At 42.3% G+C, this 17982-nt stretch overlaps 1 protein-coding gene across 1 annotated transcript; it reads left to right on the forward strand.

The window, feature by feature from the left end:
- Nucleotides 1–947: 947 nt before the first annotated feature.
- Nucleotides 948–16742, forward strand: LRRC38 (leucine rich repeat containing 38). The gene is made up of 2 exons (XM_005427461.2): nucleotides 948–1691; nucleotides 15850–16742. Exons 1-2 carry the CDS (start codon nucleotides 1064–1066, stop codon nucleotides 16101–16103), a joined length of 882 nt encoding a protein of 293 aa, XP_005427518.1. The 5' UTR covers nucleotides 948–1063; the 3' UTR covers nucleotides 16104–16742.
- Nucleotides 16743–17982: the final 1240 nt, after the last annotated feature.

A 17982-nucleotide genomic window follows, 5' to 3' on the forward strand; every position in this document is an offset into this window, starting at 1 on the left:
CTCCCTGCATGAAGAGGGAGGGATGGAGTTAAAAGCTGAGTGTGCAGCTGGCTGAGGACTTGCCTGTGTGGGTTTGAGGATGTCAGGAAAACAGAGATGCCCTGTTGCAAAATCATTTCTGCTGCCCCACAGGACAGACAGATTGACTGTCAAATATTTCAACCCCCTGAAAATGAAGAAAACCCATTCAATTTTCACCAGTAAAAGGTTTGATCCACAATTTGCACTTTCATGTGGCCCAACAGACATTACTGGTGCTGTAATAGAAAGTGGATTTCTGGGTCATTAAAACAGGAACGAAAAGCCCCTCACTTTGGAGACCTTGTTGCTGCTGTAGGTTATTCTTCTTGGTTAAAAGATCTTGAGTCATATTTAGATAATGTGAACAGGCTTGCTCTAACAGCTGAGGAATCCAGAAACAGCACAGAGCAGAGCTCCTTGTCTTTGGGCTGCCCCCTTCTGCTCCCGGTTTCACAAACAAAAGGGAAACCTGCCCTCAGTTTCTTCCAGACTTCATTTTCTCTCTAGTAAATATATTTTCTGCAATAAGTGACCTCAGCAGACATCCAGGACACTGCCTGACCCTCACTTGCATTTCACCCTCACCTTGATGGAGGCTCCTGCTGAGCAGCGCAGTGAGTGATCTCATTTCTCATCGGGGATTTTTACCTGAGGGGCTTTTTAAGCAGAAGCTGTTGCTGCCAGAGTCACAGGATCAGGTGTGATTCCCCCTTTGCTGGAATAGACAGCAAATATTCAAACAGGCTCTGGGCTTTTTTTAGCTCACAAAAGCAAGGGAGTCCTTTGAAAGATCCTCCCTGTACCCAATCATCGCTCTCCTCACCCTGTACAGCATCACAATATCCTGGCAGTGTAAATCCTCACATTTGCCTCCCTCCCTCCCTCCTCCCTCCCCCTCCAGCCTGCTGCTATCGGATCTGTGATGATATGTGATCTCCTGGATACAATCAGACACACACACAAGTACCAGGCACTCCTGTGCAGCCCAGCAAAATGTCTTTCTCCTGAAGTGCTGCTCATCACAGCCTCCAGATCCCTGACGATGTTGCCATGCTTCCCTCCCTGCCTCCTGCCTTTTGCTGCCTTTTGCTGCCTGCTTCTCCTGCCTGGGGCTCATCTTTGCCCTGCTGTTTGTAGCTGTATGGACTACCACACCATAGACTGCCGGGATCAAGGACTCCCAAGTGTTCCCAATCCCTTCCCATTGGATGTACGGAAACTTCTGATAGCTGATAACAACATTCAGGCAATACCAGCTGATTTCTTTATATTTTATGGAGATCTGGTCTATTTGGACTTCAGGAATAACTCCCTCACCTCTTTAGAAGAGGGCACTTTTAGCAGTTCTACCAAACTGGTGTATTTAGACTTGAGCTACAATAATTTAACGCAGCTCGATGCTGGGATATTCAGATCAGCAGAGAAACTGATAAAACTGAGCCTCGGAAACAACAACCTGGTGGATGTGGACGAGGCTGCTTTTGAGAACCTGGACCAGCTCCAAGTGTTAGAATTGAACGACAATAACTTGCAGAGCCTGAACGTGGCAGCCCTGGAGGCTCTGCCCTCGCTGAGGACCATCCGCTTGGAGGGCAACCCCTGGGTGTGTGACTGTGACTTTGCCAACCTCTTCAGCTGGATCCAGGACAATGCATCCAAGCTGCAGAAAGGTAAAGCTCCGTGGCTCTCAGAGTGTCTGTGTGTGTGCCTGGCAGGGCAGGAGGGTTCCTGCTCCCATTGTCTGTGCCTGCACTTTGCTCAGGCTGTCATTGCATGCTTTCAACAAACCAGCCCCTTCAATTCATGTTGGCTTCTTTCAGCAGCAGGTCCTCCTCCCACCTAAGAAATAAAATTTAAAATTCTAAAATTTAGAAATTAAGCCCTAATAATTTTGATTTATAGACTAAATTTGCATAGGCAGTGAAAGAGCCTTTTCAAATCCATTCAGCCCAGAGCTGGTTCTCTTGCAGACTTCATTTTCTCTCTGGTAAATACATTTTCTACAATAAGCCCTTTGAGCAGCTAAATATTCTGTGCCAGCTCCTTAGGAAAACTGTTTTTCCTCTCATTTTACTGATCAGTTATGCAGCTGCTACAAAAGAGTTAAATCCCCATTTTATGCAACTGTGATCATCAGCCCCTTCCTGGAAGTATTTAGTTGTGATGTTCTGTGTTTGAAACACTTCAGCATCTCGATTTGGGCTCTTTTCATTAAAAAAGCACGGCTTCCAATATGAGAAATAAATTGAAGTGCCTTTAGAACCCCCCAAAATGCAAGATATATAATCCTGTTATTTGAGCCAGTCATTTTTAGAAAGGCACGGGGGGGAAAAATAAAAGTGTTAAGACTGCCATGTCTAGGGAATCCAGACTCTTGCTCCACATGTCCCACCAGACCCCAAAGCCTCTCCTGATCCAGCTTTAGCAAGAGATCATCTCACACTTCATGTCTCCCAATAAGCACCAGGGCATCACCTCCTGCCACTGAGCAGCACCAGCTGCTCCCCAAGGCAGATTGCTGGGAGCAGGGAGCTTTGGGAGGGCACAGAGGGGACAATTTCCACAATCCCAGCGTGCTCCAAACCCATCCAACCAAGCCTGGAGCACATCCAGGGATGGGGCAGCCACAGCTGCTCTGCCAGGGCCTCCCCACCCTCACAGGTGTCAGGAAAATCAATTTACAAACACCAGAGGTTTATGTCCAAAAAGGAGACAGAGGAGTCCTTTGACTTTATTCCAATAAAGGGAGAGGCCATGGGGCATTCCTCTGGGATCTCTCCCATTTTTGGAGGACACAGCCTCCTTTTTATCCCAATTCCCCAGCCACATTTCCCTTCTCTCTTTCCCCATTGGCTGAGGTACTTGAGAGGCACAGACTTCCCAAAACACCTGATACTGAAGATTTCCCTCTAATGTATAACCCTCCCTTTTAATTTTTAATTCTTAGGGAATTTAGGGGTTTTTCTTCCCCATTGGTTCTTTCACCTCTCAATGTCTAATTTCATTTATCAGCAAACCCAAAGTTTATTTGTAAAAGCAAATATCTTTTTCCATCCATCAATCAGTGGAATCCTTCCCATTGTTTCTTTTATCTCCCAGTGCTGGTTTTATCTACCAGCAGACCCACAGCTGGTTTGTAAAGATAAATCCACTATTCCTCTCACAGGGAAGGATTTTTTCCTCATATCCCATCTAAACCTCCTCCCTGTCAGTTTGAAGCTCTTCTCCTGTGCCCTGGCACTCCAGGCTCAGACTCTGCAGTCACTTATTCAGGTTCTTCCCATGCTTGCGAAAGTATATTCTTACATTAAGTATATACTTATACTTAAGTATAAGTATACCTGTACTCATACCACCTTAAAATTTAATATCATATACTAACAACACAACCAACCAAAAGAAACCACAATAAAAAATACCCAACAACCATAAAAATTCTAAACAAACAAATCCCAAGATTTTAACCCTTTTCTAAAACAATAAAAACTTTACAAAACACTAATCCTCCTTAATTTAAACAAAAAAACCCAAACATAAAATAGAAGAAAAGAAACAAATATAATAAAAATCTAAACAAATAAAAATATTTTTAAATCCTAAATAAAAAAATAATAAAATAACCTTTAACTAAACTTTTCTTACATAACCATAAACAAAACCTATTTTTTTCCTATAACACAAAAACTACATTTTAAAAAACCCCAATAACTTAAAACCAAAAAATACAATTATATTATAAAAAAAAAAAAAAAAACTAAAACAACAAATAAAAAAAATAATACCCTCTATCTTTAATAAGGTCCCATGCTTGTGACCTTGGGGAGCATCTTTCTAGTATACTCATCTATTGCCCTGAATATTCTTAGCTGCAGGTCAGCTGTTTTAAAGAAGTGATTTGAGGAAAAAGTGTTGGGGTTTTTTCCTCTCTGTGCCAGTGAAACTTTGATCTGGATTCTTTCTAAACCAAACCTGTTATCCCACTTTTCATGATGCTTTAGCTTAAGTTTGCTTAAGTTTGCTCCATTTGAATCAAGTATTTGCCTGTCTCATTATGTTATTATATGCTATACTAAAACTATACTAAAGAGTACAGAAAGGATACAGACAGAAGGCTTAACAAGAATGATAAAAACTCATGACTGACTCCTCAGAGTCCGACACAGCTGATTGTGATTGGTCATTAAGTAAAAACAATTCACCAATGAAACATTGACCAGTTGGTAAACAATGTCCAGACCACATTCCAAAGCAGCAAACACAGGAGAAGCAATCAGATAATTATTGTTTTCATTATTTTCTGAGGCTTCTCAGCTTCCCAGGAGAAGAAATCCTGGCAAAGGGATTTCTCAGAAAATATGACACTGACAACGGTCTCCTTTAATAAAGCCCCAAAACATTCTTCACAAAGGTGACTACAAAACCAACCCCAAAAAGGAAAGATTGCCTCAATGACTTTTTGAAATACACGACCACACTTGCATGCCTTGCAAAACAACTTTTGGAAAGTCAAAGTTAAATTATTTTAACCACAAAAGTTACATTTTAACTACAAAACTACATTTACCAAGCGGTTAAAATGTGAATACAGCACTAGTAATCAATACAATAGTAAATATCTATCAATACAATAGTAATACATATAGTAAATATCTGTGTAGAGCCGTATAATATAATATAATACGATATGATACGATATGATACGATATAATATAATATAATATGATATGATATGATATGATATGATATGATATGATATGATATGATATGATATAATATAATATAATATATTTACTTTTCACAGAATGACACCTAAAGCAGTAGAATGTGCCTTTCTGAGGGAGTCCCTGAGCAGCTGAATATTCCCCAAGCCCAGGCACTGCTCCACCTCCCCTGAGCCCTGCAGGGAGCTCATCAGCCCAAGCTGCCCTTGGCTTCTACAAAAGAAACACCGAGTTGATTTTAAAAGGGGGGTTTTGTCTCTGTGAGCTGAAATCTGGATAATTGATCCTGAAGCTCTGTCCCTCTGTAATTAAGGTTTCTGGAGGACTCAGTGATAGGAACAAAAGCTTTGCTTCAGCTCATTAGTTTTGCGGGAGGCTCCATTTTCCTGCTGGCACAGGACCAGAAAATAGCTTGTAAAGTTCTAACTTCTGCCTGCCCAGCTGGAAAAGGCTAAAAAGGCTGGAAAGGCTCTGCCCAGCTGAGCTGGCTCTGCTCATCCAACCTGTTGCTTCACACAAACAGCTGGGCTTTCAATAATTTTACAGATTTCAGCATTTATTCATCTAGCCTAAATTTTAAATAAAGGCTTGACTGGCATTAGGTGAATACCATCCCCAGATGATACCCTCATCCTGGCAAATTTGCAGGCAGAATTAAATTTATTTAATTAATTAAATTAATTAAATTTAATAATTAAAATTTGCAGGCAGAATTTTAAATTTGTTAAAAAACAGCACTATAAATTTTGTGATTAAACCTAGCACTTTAAAACAGCAGAAACTTTTTTTTTACCATAAAGAGATATTAAATCCAGCATTTTCTTCATGCTGCAAAACAAAAGTCCAATTTCCCCCTCTGATCTGGTCAGTAATTGATTAAAAACAAATTAGTGAGCATAGTACAAAGAAGGCAAAGGAACTGTGAAGAGCAGTGTAATGGTGATAAGTGGAAAAAATAGAAAAGTTCTTTTCCCTGGAGAAGACAAAGTGTTTGCTGTTGGTCATAATGGTTAAGTACAGCATTTATAAAGATTTTCTGTAGAAGGATGTTTGGTTGTGTAGGCATTTGTTACATCTGAATGGCATATGGTGGCAAACAGTACATATCAAAGCCTTCCTATCAGCAGGAGTATGGATATTAAGAATTTAGGATTTTTTTTTTAATAGAGGAGTTGCTGTAATATCTTTATCCCTACAAAGAAAACTTTCATAGAAGGTTTTACTCCATGGGGCCATGAAAACTCATAGAATGAAAAAAATACCTTGACAGAACAAATGCCTAAGTTGGTCTACAAAAATACACTCAGCAACTTCTCACATTGGCCAGGCTTCCTTCTGCTTTCAGAGCTTGTTGTTCATCACATTTATCTGGGCTAAAATTGCACTTTTCTTTATTTCCTCATCTTTAACCTAGTCCTTTAGTAATACTGTTTGAAACTCAGGGCTCAGCCAGCAGAAGATTGTCACTGGTGCAAATGACAGAACAGAGGGTTATGAACCTTCCATTTCAGTGTTTAAACACAAAGGGCTTTGACGGAATAAATTTTTGCTGAAACTTCTTGTTTAAAATTAGTGCAAAAGACATTTCTTGAATCTCTCTGAGGATCCCATCAGGATGAAGGGACTGGATTCAGATAAATGCCTGTAACAAAGCAATACAAGTAATCTGCAGTGGCCACATTGAAGGGCTTTGTTGACATCTCTGTGACTAATTTTTATTTTCTGTGAACATGCTTTGGGCAGCTGTGACCTTGTTTGCTAATGACTCAAGTATTTTTAACATACTTTTAATTAGAACTCAAGCAAGAACTTCCTTGGGGTGTGACTGTAGTGTCTCCTTTCTGTCATCTTGCCCTCATTTTGCTTTTTACTTCCTTTCTTCCCCTTACGTTTGGGAAGTTGTATCCAGTTTCTGGGATTAATGAATTTATTTGTTCAGTTATTTAAATTCCCCACTACCCATTGCAAGAATTAAAATTTTTGCTGCTCTCTATACAAACAGTATTAAAAAGACTTTTAGCAAAAGTTTGGACTGAGCATTTTTATGGGTACCCTTTGCACATTTTTATTTCCAGGAAGATTTGAAAAACTCATTCAGAAGTGGCCAGGGACAGAAATCCAAATAGATTTGTGCTGTGATAAATAAAATAGATGTTCTGAATGTCTGAAATTGAAGTAGCCAAAGTTGAGGTGAGGACTGGTGCTCAGGGCTCATTTGGCCAACTCTTGCTCCATTTTGGAAAGCTCCAGGTGGGGGCTACAAAATTCTAAGATATTCCAGGAGGGTTTTAGTGACACAGATGCTGTTTAGCTACCTGAAAGCTTTCTGTAGTTTTCAAGACCTCTTTGGAATGGATGGAGAAGTAAATTCTGGTGAAGCAGCAAATTTCCAGATAAAGCAAAAGAACAGAGGAGAAGGATGGCAGGGAGAGAAGGTAGGGGAAAAAAGCTAAGAGCAGGTGACAGTGAGGCTGTAAGCAGGAAATTCACACTGAATTCAGTCCTAAAAGAGAGATTCAGAAGTGAATCAGTGTAGTGAGAATCATAAAATATAATCACTGCGGTTGGAAGGACCCCTAAGGCCATCGAGTCCAACCTGCGACCCGTCCCCGCCTTGTCCCCAGCCCTTCCTGGGACACCTCCAGGGATGGGCACTCCAAACCTCCCTGGACAGCCCCTGCCAAGGCCTGAGCACCTTTTCCATGGGGAAATTCCTGCTCCTGAGCCCAGCCTGAGGCCGTTCCCTCTGCTCCTGTCCCTGTTCCCTGGGAGCAGAGCCCGACCTGGGGCTGTCCCCTCCTGTCAGGAGCTGTGCAGAGCCACAAGGGCCCTCCTGCTCCTCCTTTTCTCCAGGCTGAGCCCCCCCAGCTCCCTCAGCTGCCCCTCACAGGAGTTACCCCCCAGGCCCTTCCAGACCCAGAAGAAAGGAACGATTTTTCTAAGCTGGTTTAGACATTCCGTGCCATGAGGTTACCATCTCTTGCTTCTTGGCTCTTTCTGTGATCCCATTCCAGTCTGAGATCTATTGCATTACTTATTCTATAAATTAAACAATCTCTCATTTCACTAATCCACGCCTTTAATGAGTTTACAGAACATATTAAGTATTTTCTTCAAAACAAAGCATCATAATGACACGAGACGACAGGTTCTGCTTAACGTTTGAACCAACAGCAAGGAAACTGAGAATTTTACAAATCCTCTTGACTTTATTAGCACTTATTTGTTCATCTGCAGTGGAGAGAAGGCTCCTTAACTGCATGTACCAATATAGAAGCTGAGTGAGCTGAGCTGGGGAGGACAGGCTGTTCTGTCCAGCCACCAGCTCTCCCCCAGCATCATGCACATGCTCCCACACCACCAGGACAGAACACAAGATCTGTGTGTCTGGAAAGGAATTCAAAGCCCTAAGACATTTCACACATTCAGCAGCTTTTATGCCTCTCAGGCAGAAACTCCTCACAGAAATTATATTCCTTAACAAGCGCATCAAATCTGTTTCTATATATACATATATAAATATATAATTTGATCTCCCAGACATTTTCAGTAAAATGATCTGACTGCCACTGGCTTTTCACTCTGTTTCTTCCATCCTAAGGTTATTTGGAGTGCTTCCATCTTTCACAGATTTGAAGAAGTGAGGACAGCATTTGCAGATGTGAACACCTGATGTTGAACTTCGTATTTAGGCATTGAGAAAAACTGCTAAAGCTGTTCTGCAAATCTTTAGGACACTTGGCCATAAAAGTTTTATTTAGGGACCTAAATCTAGGCTTCAAGTTTTTTAAGCTTTACTGTTCTGATGGCTCAAGGCTATTTTCAATGAAATCTCATCTCACTTCAGAGGCAATGCCTCTCTCATTGCTTATTAATACACTTGTGACAGTGTTTAGGGACACTAAGGCAAACCATAGCTGGGAGCAAAATACCACACAAGAAACAACATGCCACATTTAAACATTTCAAATCTGTGTCAACCACATTCAGCAACACGAGGGAACAGCTAAATTCCACACAAAAGGGCAAATACCAATTTTACTCTAAAATAAAGGGCCTATTGTAGTGCTCTCATATTTCCTGTATCCATAGTAGTGAATGTGTGTGCATGCATCTCATTCAAACATTTATGGTTTCAGGTATTTCTGTGGGTGTATTTCCACACATCCCAGTGCATGTCCCAGTGTGCCTTTGCATTTTCTCACCCTGCTGTCCACTGCTGAATGGTAAGAAGCTCTGTGCCCTGGCACCTGCTTTTTGTGAACTCTAAAAGACCCCAAAAGAATTGAGGCTGCTTCTTTTTTTTTTTCCCCTTTTTTTCCTTTCTTTTTAAACTCAGCATCCAAAATTACAACTGGGCAATCTCTGCCTGCTAACAGAGAGACCAAAACATTGAAATGATAATGAATTCCAGAAGTTCTCCAGTCAAAAATATATTTAGCATAGGGATTAGAAATAAGCAGAGACAGAAAGACACAAGGAGTCTTTCAAAACAGGGTCAAGTGGACCTGGAGAAAGTGATGCCCTTGATGCTTGTCCTTAGCTGGAGGAGAATGAGCCCAAACTCACAGTGCAGTAGGGCAGCAGGGAAATATATCCAGGGAATATATCCAGGGAAAACCCCTGGCACAAGCAGGAGCAGGCACTCCATTGTGGTATTTGCAGGATCCCCCAACAAAGGCAGGAAATGATGAATCTGACTGCATGTTCTCAGAAGGCTAATGTATTATTTTATGATCATATAATATAATATAATATAAATCATACTATAATATATTATATATAATATAGTATTTGTATATTATTATAACATAATACATTAATGTAATATAATATAATATAATATAATTATAATATTATATTATATTATAATTTGCTATACTAAAACGATACTAAAGAATACAGAAAGGATACAGACAGAAGTTTAAAAGATAATAAAAAAAACTCGTGACTCTCTCCAGAGTCCAACACAGCCTGACAGTGATTGGCCAATAAGTAAAAACAATTGGCCAATAAGTAAACAATCTCCAACCTCATTCCAAAGCAGCAAGACACAGGAGAAGCAAATGAGATAATATTGTTTTCCTTTTTCTCTGAGGCTTCTCAGCTTCCCAGGAGAGAAATCCTGGGCAAGGGGATTTTTCAGAAAATATAACGGTGACACTCCATGGTTTAAAAACTCCTGAGCACAAGAACCTGGGAGAAACGTGGCTGGATTATGGCTGCAAAGACCCAGTTTCAGATGAAACAGGATCTCTGGGTTTTTGTGGTGGTTTTGAGATGGTGAGATCAGTCCAGTTATGACTTTGGGGCATTACAGCCTTGTTTGTGTCTTTTCAGTAATTTACAAGGAAATTGTTCATTATTTGCATGCAGACTGGTTTTAGGTGCTTCCATTTTCTAGGAGGTTCAGTTATACAGGGAAAGATTTCAGCCTGGGCATAGTCCTGAACAGAAAAGTGATTTTCAGGATCTAGCAGCAGCCTAATTGCCTGAGATTTATTGGCAGGGTTTAAGTGCTGGACTTGGTGGAGTTGCACAAGGTGTTCAAAGTCATATTGTACTGCAGCCTATTTGGGAATTTCATTGAAACAAGTCTTCCTGCATCACTTCTTTATGAACACACTTCTTTTTCCTTCTTTTTAAAAACCCACTTCTCCTTTTAACATTGTGGTTCTGGAATTCCAGCATTTTCACATTCCCATGTTATTTAGACAATCTGTTCCTCAGGGTGCATACCTGTATTTTCATCTTTATTTTCCCGGAGTTGAGACAAGCCTGTGTAGAATCCAGCACTTCTGCCTTGTCTGGTATTTCAAAGCAATCAGCACCAGCACAATGCATCTTCTTTTGATGACAGAGCAGAAGGATACAGGGTGTGTGACATTGTCCTTGGGACAGCTGGAGTCATTACAGATAATGGGATGGCCCTGACCAAAATAACCCAAGCTGCGTATTTATAGCACACTCACACTTGTTATTTCATTTACACTTTTGTTTGGTATGAAGAAGCAACTCCTTGAATATGTTGTGGGAGCAATGAGGTGGATATATATAACTGTCATCAAAGGCTCTCTTGCTGCAGCCAAGCACTAAATACCAAACTGCTTTGAGATGCCCTTCACAAGAATCCTGGCTGGTTTTTAAAAGAATAAATTCTACAGAATAATTAAAAAAAATACAGGAAACCCCCACAAACAAACTATAAAAATTAATACCATTGAAGTAAAAGTATGAGAAAGCAGAGCCCTGAGGTTAAATGGCATCTCGTGTCCTCTAGAGGTTTTGTGTGGGGACAGGGATTTGATTGAGCCAGCCTAGATGCAACAAAGTCAAACAAAGGGAAAATCTACACCCCATAATTAACACTGTCACCTTCTAGAAACCATTCTTTAGTTCATTGCTCTGGAATCACTTCCTGCCCAAGGGAAGAACAGAGATGGATCTATTGGTAGCACCAATGGAACAGGACACGTGGGGTACAGAGCATCAGTTCTCAGGACTCCTGTGTCACAAAAACAACCTAAATGTAAATGATGGAAAGCCAGGGCTGTGTGTCTATGAAGGAAGCAGATGAAATGGGTTTGTCCATTTCTGACCTTTAGCAGGTGTGTGACCTGCAGTGATGGTATTTTCAGGTGAAGAGTTGGAAGCTCTGGTGCAACAAGCACTGCATCAGCTTTGGAAGGAGAAATTCCTTGTGCCACCAGAGACAGAACTGCTGTTCTTACTGTTGGCTGCTCCAAATGAACAGTTTGTTCCAAATTCTCTTTGGACTCCAAAAAAATCTGCTGTTTGGCTGTGCTGGGTTTTTCAGAGTGTCACAACTCGGCAAAGACAAACATCCACCCAAAAGGACTGACCAACAATCCCTTCCCTCCCTGCCCTGTGCTCCCACCTGTTGGGGAAGATGAAACAGAAAGCCTTATAAATATGATTGCCTGGGAAAAGATTTTGAGCATATACAAACTATAAGTGAGATGGAAATGAAAGCAGCTTTGAGATACCTCAGTTACTGAACAACTGGAAAACAATGGTGTGGCTGGCTGAAGGTGATCCCCTTTTGATCAAACAACACCCTCTGCTTGCAGACAGGCCCAAGGGTCAGAGCAGACCCTACAGCTTGGCAGAATGGGTCCAAAGAGGAGTTTTTAGGGTTTAAAATGTAACACAGTATGGTAATGCAGTGATTCTTATAGGCTGTATGGAAATGCTATAGGATTTGTATCTTGTACTAGATTGGTTAGTGAGAATCAGAATGTTCAACACAGAAGAAGATTTATTGTATTGTAACGGGAACCTCGCTCTCTTGCCTTTTACTCTCTTACATTTTTAATCCCTTGCTCTCTCACTCTCTCATCCTCTCTCCCTCTCTCTTCTCTCTGCTGAGCCTGGCAGCTCCCAGCAGGGCCCTGCACCCAGGCCCTTTGCAATAAACCCCAAGTTCCAAGCCCTGGCTGCAGAGATCTCTGGTCTCAGTCCGTCCCCACCGTGCTACCCCCTGATGCTGTGACTCCCACCCAGCTCTGCATTTTGCCCCGACTGCACCACACAGCTTTAGGGGCTGCCCTGGCTGTGGACTGAGCTCAGCTCTCTCCTGTCTTTTGGTGGTGCCTGCACAGGGTGGCTGAAGCTGCAGGCTGGGAGCCACTGAGCCCCTGGCCCAGCCTGTGGGGCTCTGTTTCATCTACTGGCATCTGTTATTCCAATAACTAACAATTCTCTAAAAACTTGAGGCCACAGAAGCCTGTTGGGCTGTCACAGAATAAAGCAAGTAGCAGATTCCCATCTTATCTATTTGGTTTGAGAACATGACCTAGATTCCAGTACCCATGGCTACATGGAGAGGAGCATCTTTATTTCTCCTTATTGTATAATGAGTCTCAAAATCCTGGCAGTACACTGATTCTCATAACAAGAAATACCTTCTAAGTGCCTTGGTGTGCTGCAGCTCCTTTTGCATTCTGTGTGTTGTGATGTAAAGTGAAAGCAGCAGGGAAATAGGAATGGAGCTCACAGTGCACAGGGTCAGCTTGGATCCATGGCAGAGCTGCAGGGAATGAAGGAGTGAGCTCCTGCCCATGGCTGGGATCCTGGGCAAATGTTACCATGGGGAGTTTTCTCTCAAACCAAGAACTGCTCAGGACAAGAGTTTTCTTTTGGAGTCTTCTTTGCTCTCTTTATTTTTTAATATATTCTTTTTTCACTTGCTCCCTTATCCAGATCTGATACTCCATCCCATCACTCCAGCACAGAGGTATTTTAAATGCTGCCAGTTGAGAATTTCTTTTGCAGCTGGATAGAAATTTTAAAAGGTAGAGTTGCTTATGGTCACCTGTGCTCTCTTTCTTTTGAGGAGCTCGACTCGGATGCTCTGAAAACAGAAGTTCTCAGGAGGTCTTAACCTAAGACTGATTTCTTTTACAGAAGCACCATTGTACAGAAACTTGTTTTTTCTTGTGCTTGCTACAAGTGAAATGGAATTTGTGTAGGTGCTGTATTCACTTGGTGCAGGTTTTCCTACCAAAATGCTGCAGTGATCTTTTCATATTAGCAAGGAATTTCCTCTTCAAATGAAATTACAGTATGTTGCACTCATGCAACTGCTTTGATTACTGCCAGGATTATATTTACTTACTGAAAAAAAATCTTTGCTTTTTAAAATTTGATTTTAAAGACACAGGTATTGAAATTCCAGCCTATAACTTTTCACTCATTCCTCATGGTTTTGAATAGGGAAGGATGTTCATCTGCCCCCCATTTTGCTGACAGATGTGATTAATGCCTAGGGCTGCTACTTCCAAGTCTTACTGAAGTGAAAATGTGAATTGGTGGCCAGCTCTCAGTTGTTTCAGTAGGAAGGTTTGTAGGGGGAGGCTGGAGAGGGCAGGTTTGTGTCTCCTCAGTCTCTACATGCTCAGGTGCTCCAGGGTGTCAGCTCGTGCAGAAGACAAGAACATTGCAGGTCAGATTTCCAGAAGTCTGGAAATTAAAGGATTTGATCCATGCAGAGGATGTTTGAAACCATGCAGCTGCTTTCTTTTCCAGGTCAGTTCCAATGACAGGAGGTTTCACAGATCTCAGGGCAAGTTGTGTAAAGGCAGGACAACCCCGATGGTGGGGAGAGAATGATGCACCTGACTCCACGGGTATCCAAAGGCTAATTAATTACTTTATTACACTATATTATTCTATACTATATTACATTACATCTAAACTGAATCTGTACAAGCACCCAACTCCATTCCACTGCCCAGCATCTCCTGACTGTCAGGCAACAGTCCCAACACACACACACCTGGATCCAACTGGTCAGTGAATCAAAACACTCACATCAGAATCCAATTGTCAATTCCATTCAGGTAAACAATCTTCCACATTGTGTTCCACTTGTGAACAACACAGGAGCAGTAAATGAGATAAGAATTGGTTTTTTTGTCTCTGAGGTTCAGAGAACAGGAAATCCCAGAAATATCCTTTGGAAATTGTGCCTTGCTTTTCTCTGTGAAGAGGAGCAGCAATTGAGATAGAATTGTTTTTTCTTTCTCTGAGGTTCAGGGAATAAGAAATCCCAGAAATATCCTTTGGAAATTGTGCCTTGCTTTTCTCTGTGAAGGGAAATGTGGCCACAGTTGTGCTTGCTCCCCATCTGCTGTGCACAGCCAGGGCTCAGGAACACCAAAATCAAACCAGCCTGGGTTTGGGCAGCACTGTGCCTGCAGCAACCACTGAGCCCTGGCCAGGCTGGGGCTGGCACCGCTGGGCAGCTCTCAGGACATTCCCAGTCAGAGCAGCAGGAGAAAGAGGGAAATAAAATAAATGGAGGAAAGCCACAGAACTTTAGGCAAACACGACAGATACAGGATGGCTTTTAGGGATCAAAATTTAATATAATCGTCATTACAAGGTCAAGTAGGTCAGGGTGATAATTGGTTCCACAGTGGAATTGACTTTAAACTCCTTCTCAAATCAACACAACAGCTGGGCTGGGCTGGATCCAGACAATCAGTCAGGGCAGCACCACTAACCCGAGGTTTAACAGTAAAACATCTCATGCACAGCTGTGCAGCCACAGGAAAGCTGTGATTCACAACTGCAGAGGGAATCTTATGGTCACCATTCCTTGTTTAAAGTGACATCATGGCTCTGTGGCACACCTGGGGATGGAAATGCCATGTACTGTGTGTGCATGCAGCAAGGCAGAGCCCAAACCAGAGAGAAAACCCAGGGATCATCAGGAGAGAGGGAGGGGATCAAGTAACTCAGCAGCAGATCTCGTGTCATTAACACACAATTCTTGCATTTCCCCTTCACATTCATGTCCTTAATAGTGAGACAAAAGCTGCCTTGCCTTAATTCACTCCATTCCAGCCCTGGAAATCCCTCTCCTGACGTTCCCCCGGGAAGAGGGAGCTGGGCACACGCAGTGACCTGTGTGCTTTCACCATCCAGGACCCAACTGTGCTCTCACCACTTCCTAACTCTGGGGGTTTTCGCTCTCACTACAAAGAGCCCAGCTCTTGGCATTCTCCAGTAATGCAGGGAGGAACAATATCTGTCAGTCTGCATGGCCTCAGGGCAGCCAGAGAGAAAAGCAGGAAGCAGGTCACAGACAAACAAGCATCCATTAAACCCAAACCCTTGTTTGACCAGAAAAAAAAAAAAAAACTAAAACAAAACTAAACTCTAGTTTGGAACTACACGGAAAAAAGTAATGCAGAAGGGTGTGAAAGGAACCTCAGTATCCCTCTTACCCTGTTTTGGAGTCAGAGTTTGTTTTGGGGGATTGCTTTCAGGTCTCCAGGTTTAGATGCATCTAGGTTTCAACATTCACTTTTTAAATTCCTCCAAATCATGATCCTAAATCACACCTGATCCCTGGAAGGCTGCAGATGAAATAACTTAATTTCCAGGAGCTGCTCAAAGGAGCTGTGAAATGGTTTTTGGATAGTGACAGGTTTTGTTCCATTTTCCCTGAATATTGTACAATTTCATAAACCTGGAATTAACCCTAAAACTTTTCTTCAGCCATTCAATCTCTGACCCAGAACAACAAAAGAATTCATCAACATTCTGCTGATTTGTTCCCCTTTCCTCTTCCTTGCAGGTCTCCATGAAATCCAGTGCTCCCTGCCCGTGGAGAACAGAAGGATCTTTCTGAACGAGTTATCTGAGGTCAGCTTCAGTGAATGCAAATTCAGTTTGTCATTGACAGACCTTTTCATCATCATCTTCTCTGGAGTGGCCGTGTCCATTGCTGCCATTCTCTCCAGCTTCTTCCTGGCCACCCTGGTGCACTGCTTCCAAAGGTGTGCTCCCAGCAAGGACGATGATGAAGATGAAGATGACTCTGAGGACTGAACTTAATCAAAATCCTTAATTTTCCTTGGTTTATCAGTTACCAGATCATCAGCCAAAGTCTATGAGGGGAAAAAAAAGTAGAGTGAAAGCTTTAAACATGACTTAAACTCACAATGTGTAAGGATCTTTTCTGCTCTTCACAGGCAGGAATGGCAGAGCTGGGACTGTCACGTCTTCTTGCACATTGCCCTGCTGCAATCACACCAGGCTGATTTCCATGGTCCTTAACCAAACACTGCATTTAAGCTTGAAGACTGAAGGAAAAGAGGGGGGAAAAGCAAAACAAAAAAAAAAAAAGTTCCAGTATTTTAAAAGATGAGTTTCCAGATTGTCCTGATGAAATGCGGATTTTCAAAAGTGCTTGAAGCTTGTTCGAGATACACTTTGAAAATGACTGGATGAATGGACCTGGTTCAGGTTGAAAATACAGAAGCAATTCAAAATAGTATCCTTCCTAGATCTAAGTACTGGGAGATTCCATTAAAACTCCCACAAAATGCAATTAAAATGATTCCTAGAACTGTAGAAAGCATGAGAGGAAGGTTGGCATTTTCCCCCTACAAAAGTTCTCCAGAAACAGTCATCCTCCATTTAATGGCAGCAACCGCAGGCACCATTCAGCAAAAAAAAAAAAAAAAATATTCTGTAAATGAATATGATTCTGGATCTGAGTCATCCACTGCAGATGCCTGGCACTTCTTTGGTCATGGCACAAATCCTAAATTTAACATCCTTTCGCATTTTTAGATGCAGTGAAGTAAAGGATTTCCCTCCCCAGTAGCTGTTGCAGCATCCAGTCCATTTAGCTATTTTAAAGCACTAAGGGCTATATTCTGCTCCTGGTTATACTGGAATAACCCAAATGAGATCAACACCATGATCCAAATTGGCAACTGCATAAACAAAAGTGAAATCTGGCCCAACATATTTCTGACTGTATTATAGATTTGTCAAAACTTGAGCTCTTCTATATGATGGTAGATATTTTTGTTAACATTTAAAAAGACATTTATTACAAGAGATTTTTGGAATAGTGCTGGACAGCTTTTTAGGATAAGTATATTTTTAAAATATTTGAAATGGAAATATTTTTTTAAAGCTCTGTGTATTTAAATTGTTATCTAGAGTAGCTGTGAGGGCTTAAAGTCATGAACAACCTAGTGATAAGCAAGCTAAGGACTGTATGCTATTATAAAATAATTAGAGCTGATAAAAAGTAGCATTTGTTTAACTACTGTAAATGCTATTATTTCTTTTGAAAAGCACTCTTTGTTCAAAATACTGCCTTGCTCAGTAGGAGGGAGTCACCCTGTGTGCTTGGGGGTGACAGGGTCCATCAGCACTCCTGGGGATCCCCCCAGCAGGGATCAGCTGGAAAACCTTCAGAGAACCACAGTCTGTCTGTCTGTCTGTCCGTGCCTCAGCTCCAGGGTCTACAGCCTGACCAGCACTCCAACTGTGATCCCTCTGAAGAGATTTGGGGCTGCAGGGGGAGAGCTGTGCCCCGGGGCTGTCCTCGGATCTGCCCTGTCCGTCTGTCCTGGGATCTGCCCCGGGGCTGTGCCTGGGCTCAGCCCTGTCCATCTGTCCTGGGGGCTGCCCTGTCCGTCTGTCTCTGGGATCAGCGCTGTCCGTTTGTCCTGAGGATCAGCCCTGTCTGTCTGTCCTGGGGGCTGTCTCTGGGTTCTGCCCTGTCCGTCAGTCCCTGGGATCAGCCCTGTCCATCTGTCCCGGGGATCAGCCCTGTCCGTCTGTCCCGGGGCAGTGGGGCGGCCCTGGAGCTCTGCAGTTCCTCCCTTGGTTGCCAGGGCTGCTCTGGGTGTGCACCACGCTGGGGTCACAGCCAGGAGAGATTTTCAGTTCATTCAATGCACTCTTC

The sequence above is a fragment of the Geospiza fortis genome, unplaced genomic scaffold, assembly GCF_000277835.1.
Source record: "Geospiza fortis unplaced genomic scaffold, GeoFor_1.0 scaffold132, whole genome shotgun sequence".
NCBI classification, from domain to species: Eukaryota; Metazoa; Chordata; class Aves; order Passeriformes; family Thraupidae; genus Geospiza; species Geospiza fortis.

Coding starts and splice junctions, on each gene's coding strand:
- LRRC38 (XM_005427461.2), top strand. CDS start 1,064: ATGTTGCCATGCTTCCCTCCCTGCCTCCTGCCTTTTGCTGCCTTTTGC. Junction 1,692..15,849: donor TGCATCCAAGCTGCAGAAAG/GTAAAGCTCCGT, acceptor TCTTCCTTGCAG/GTCTCCATGAAATCCAGTGC.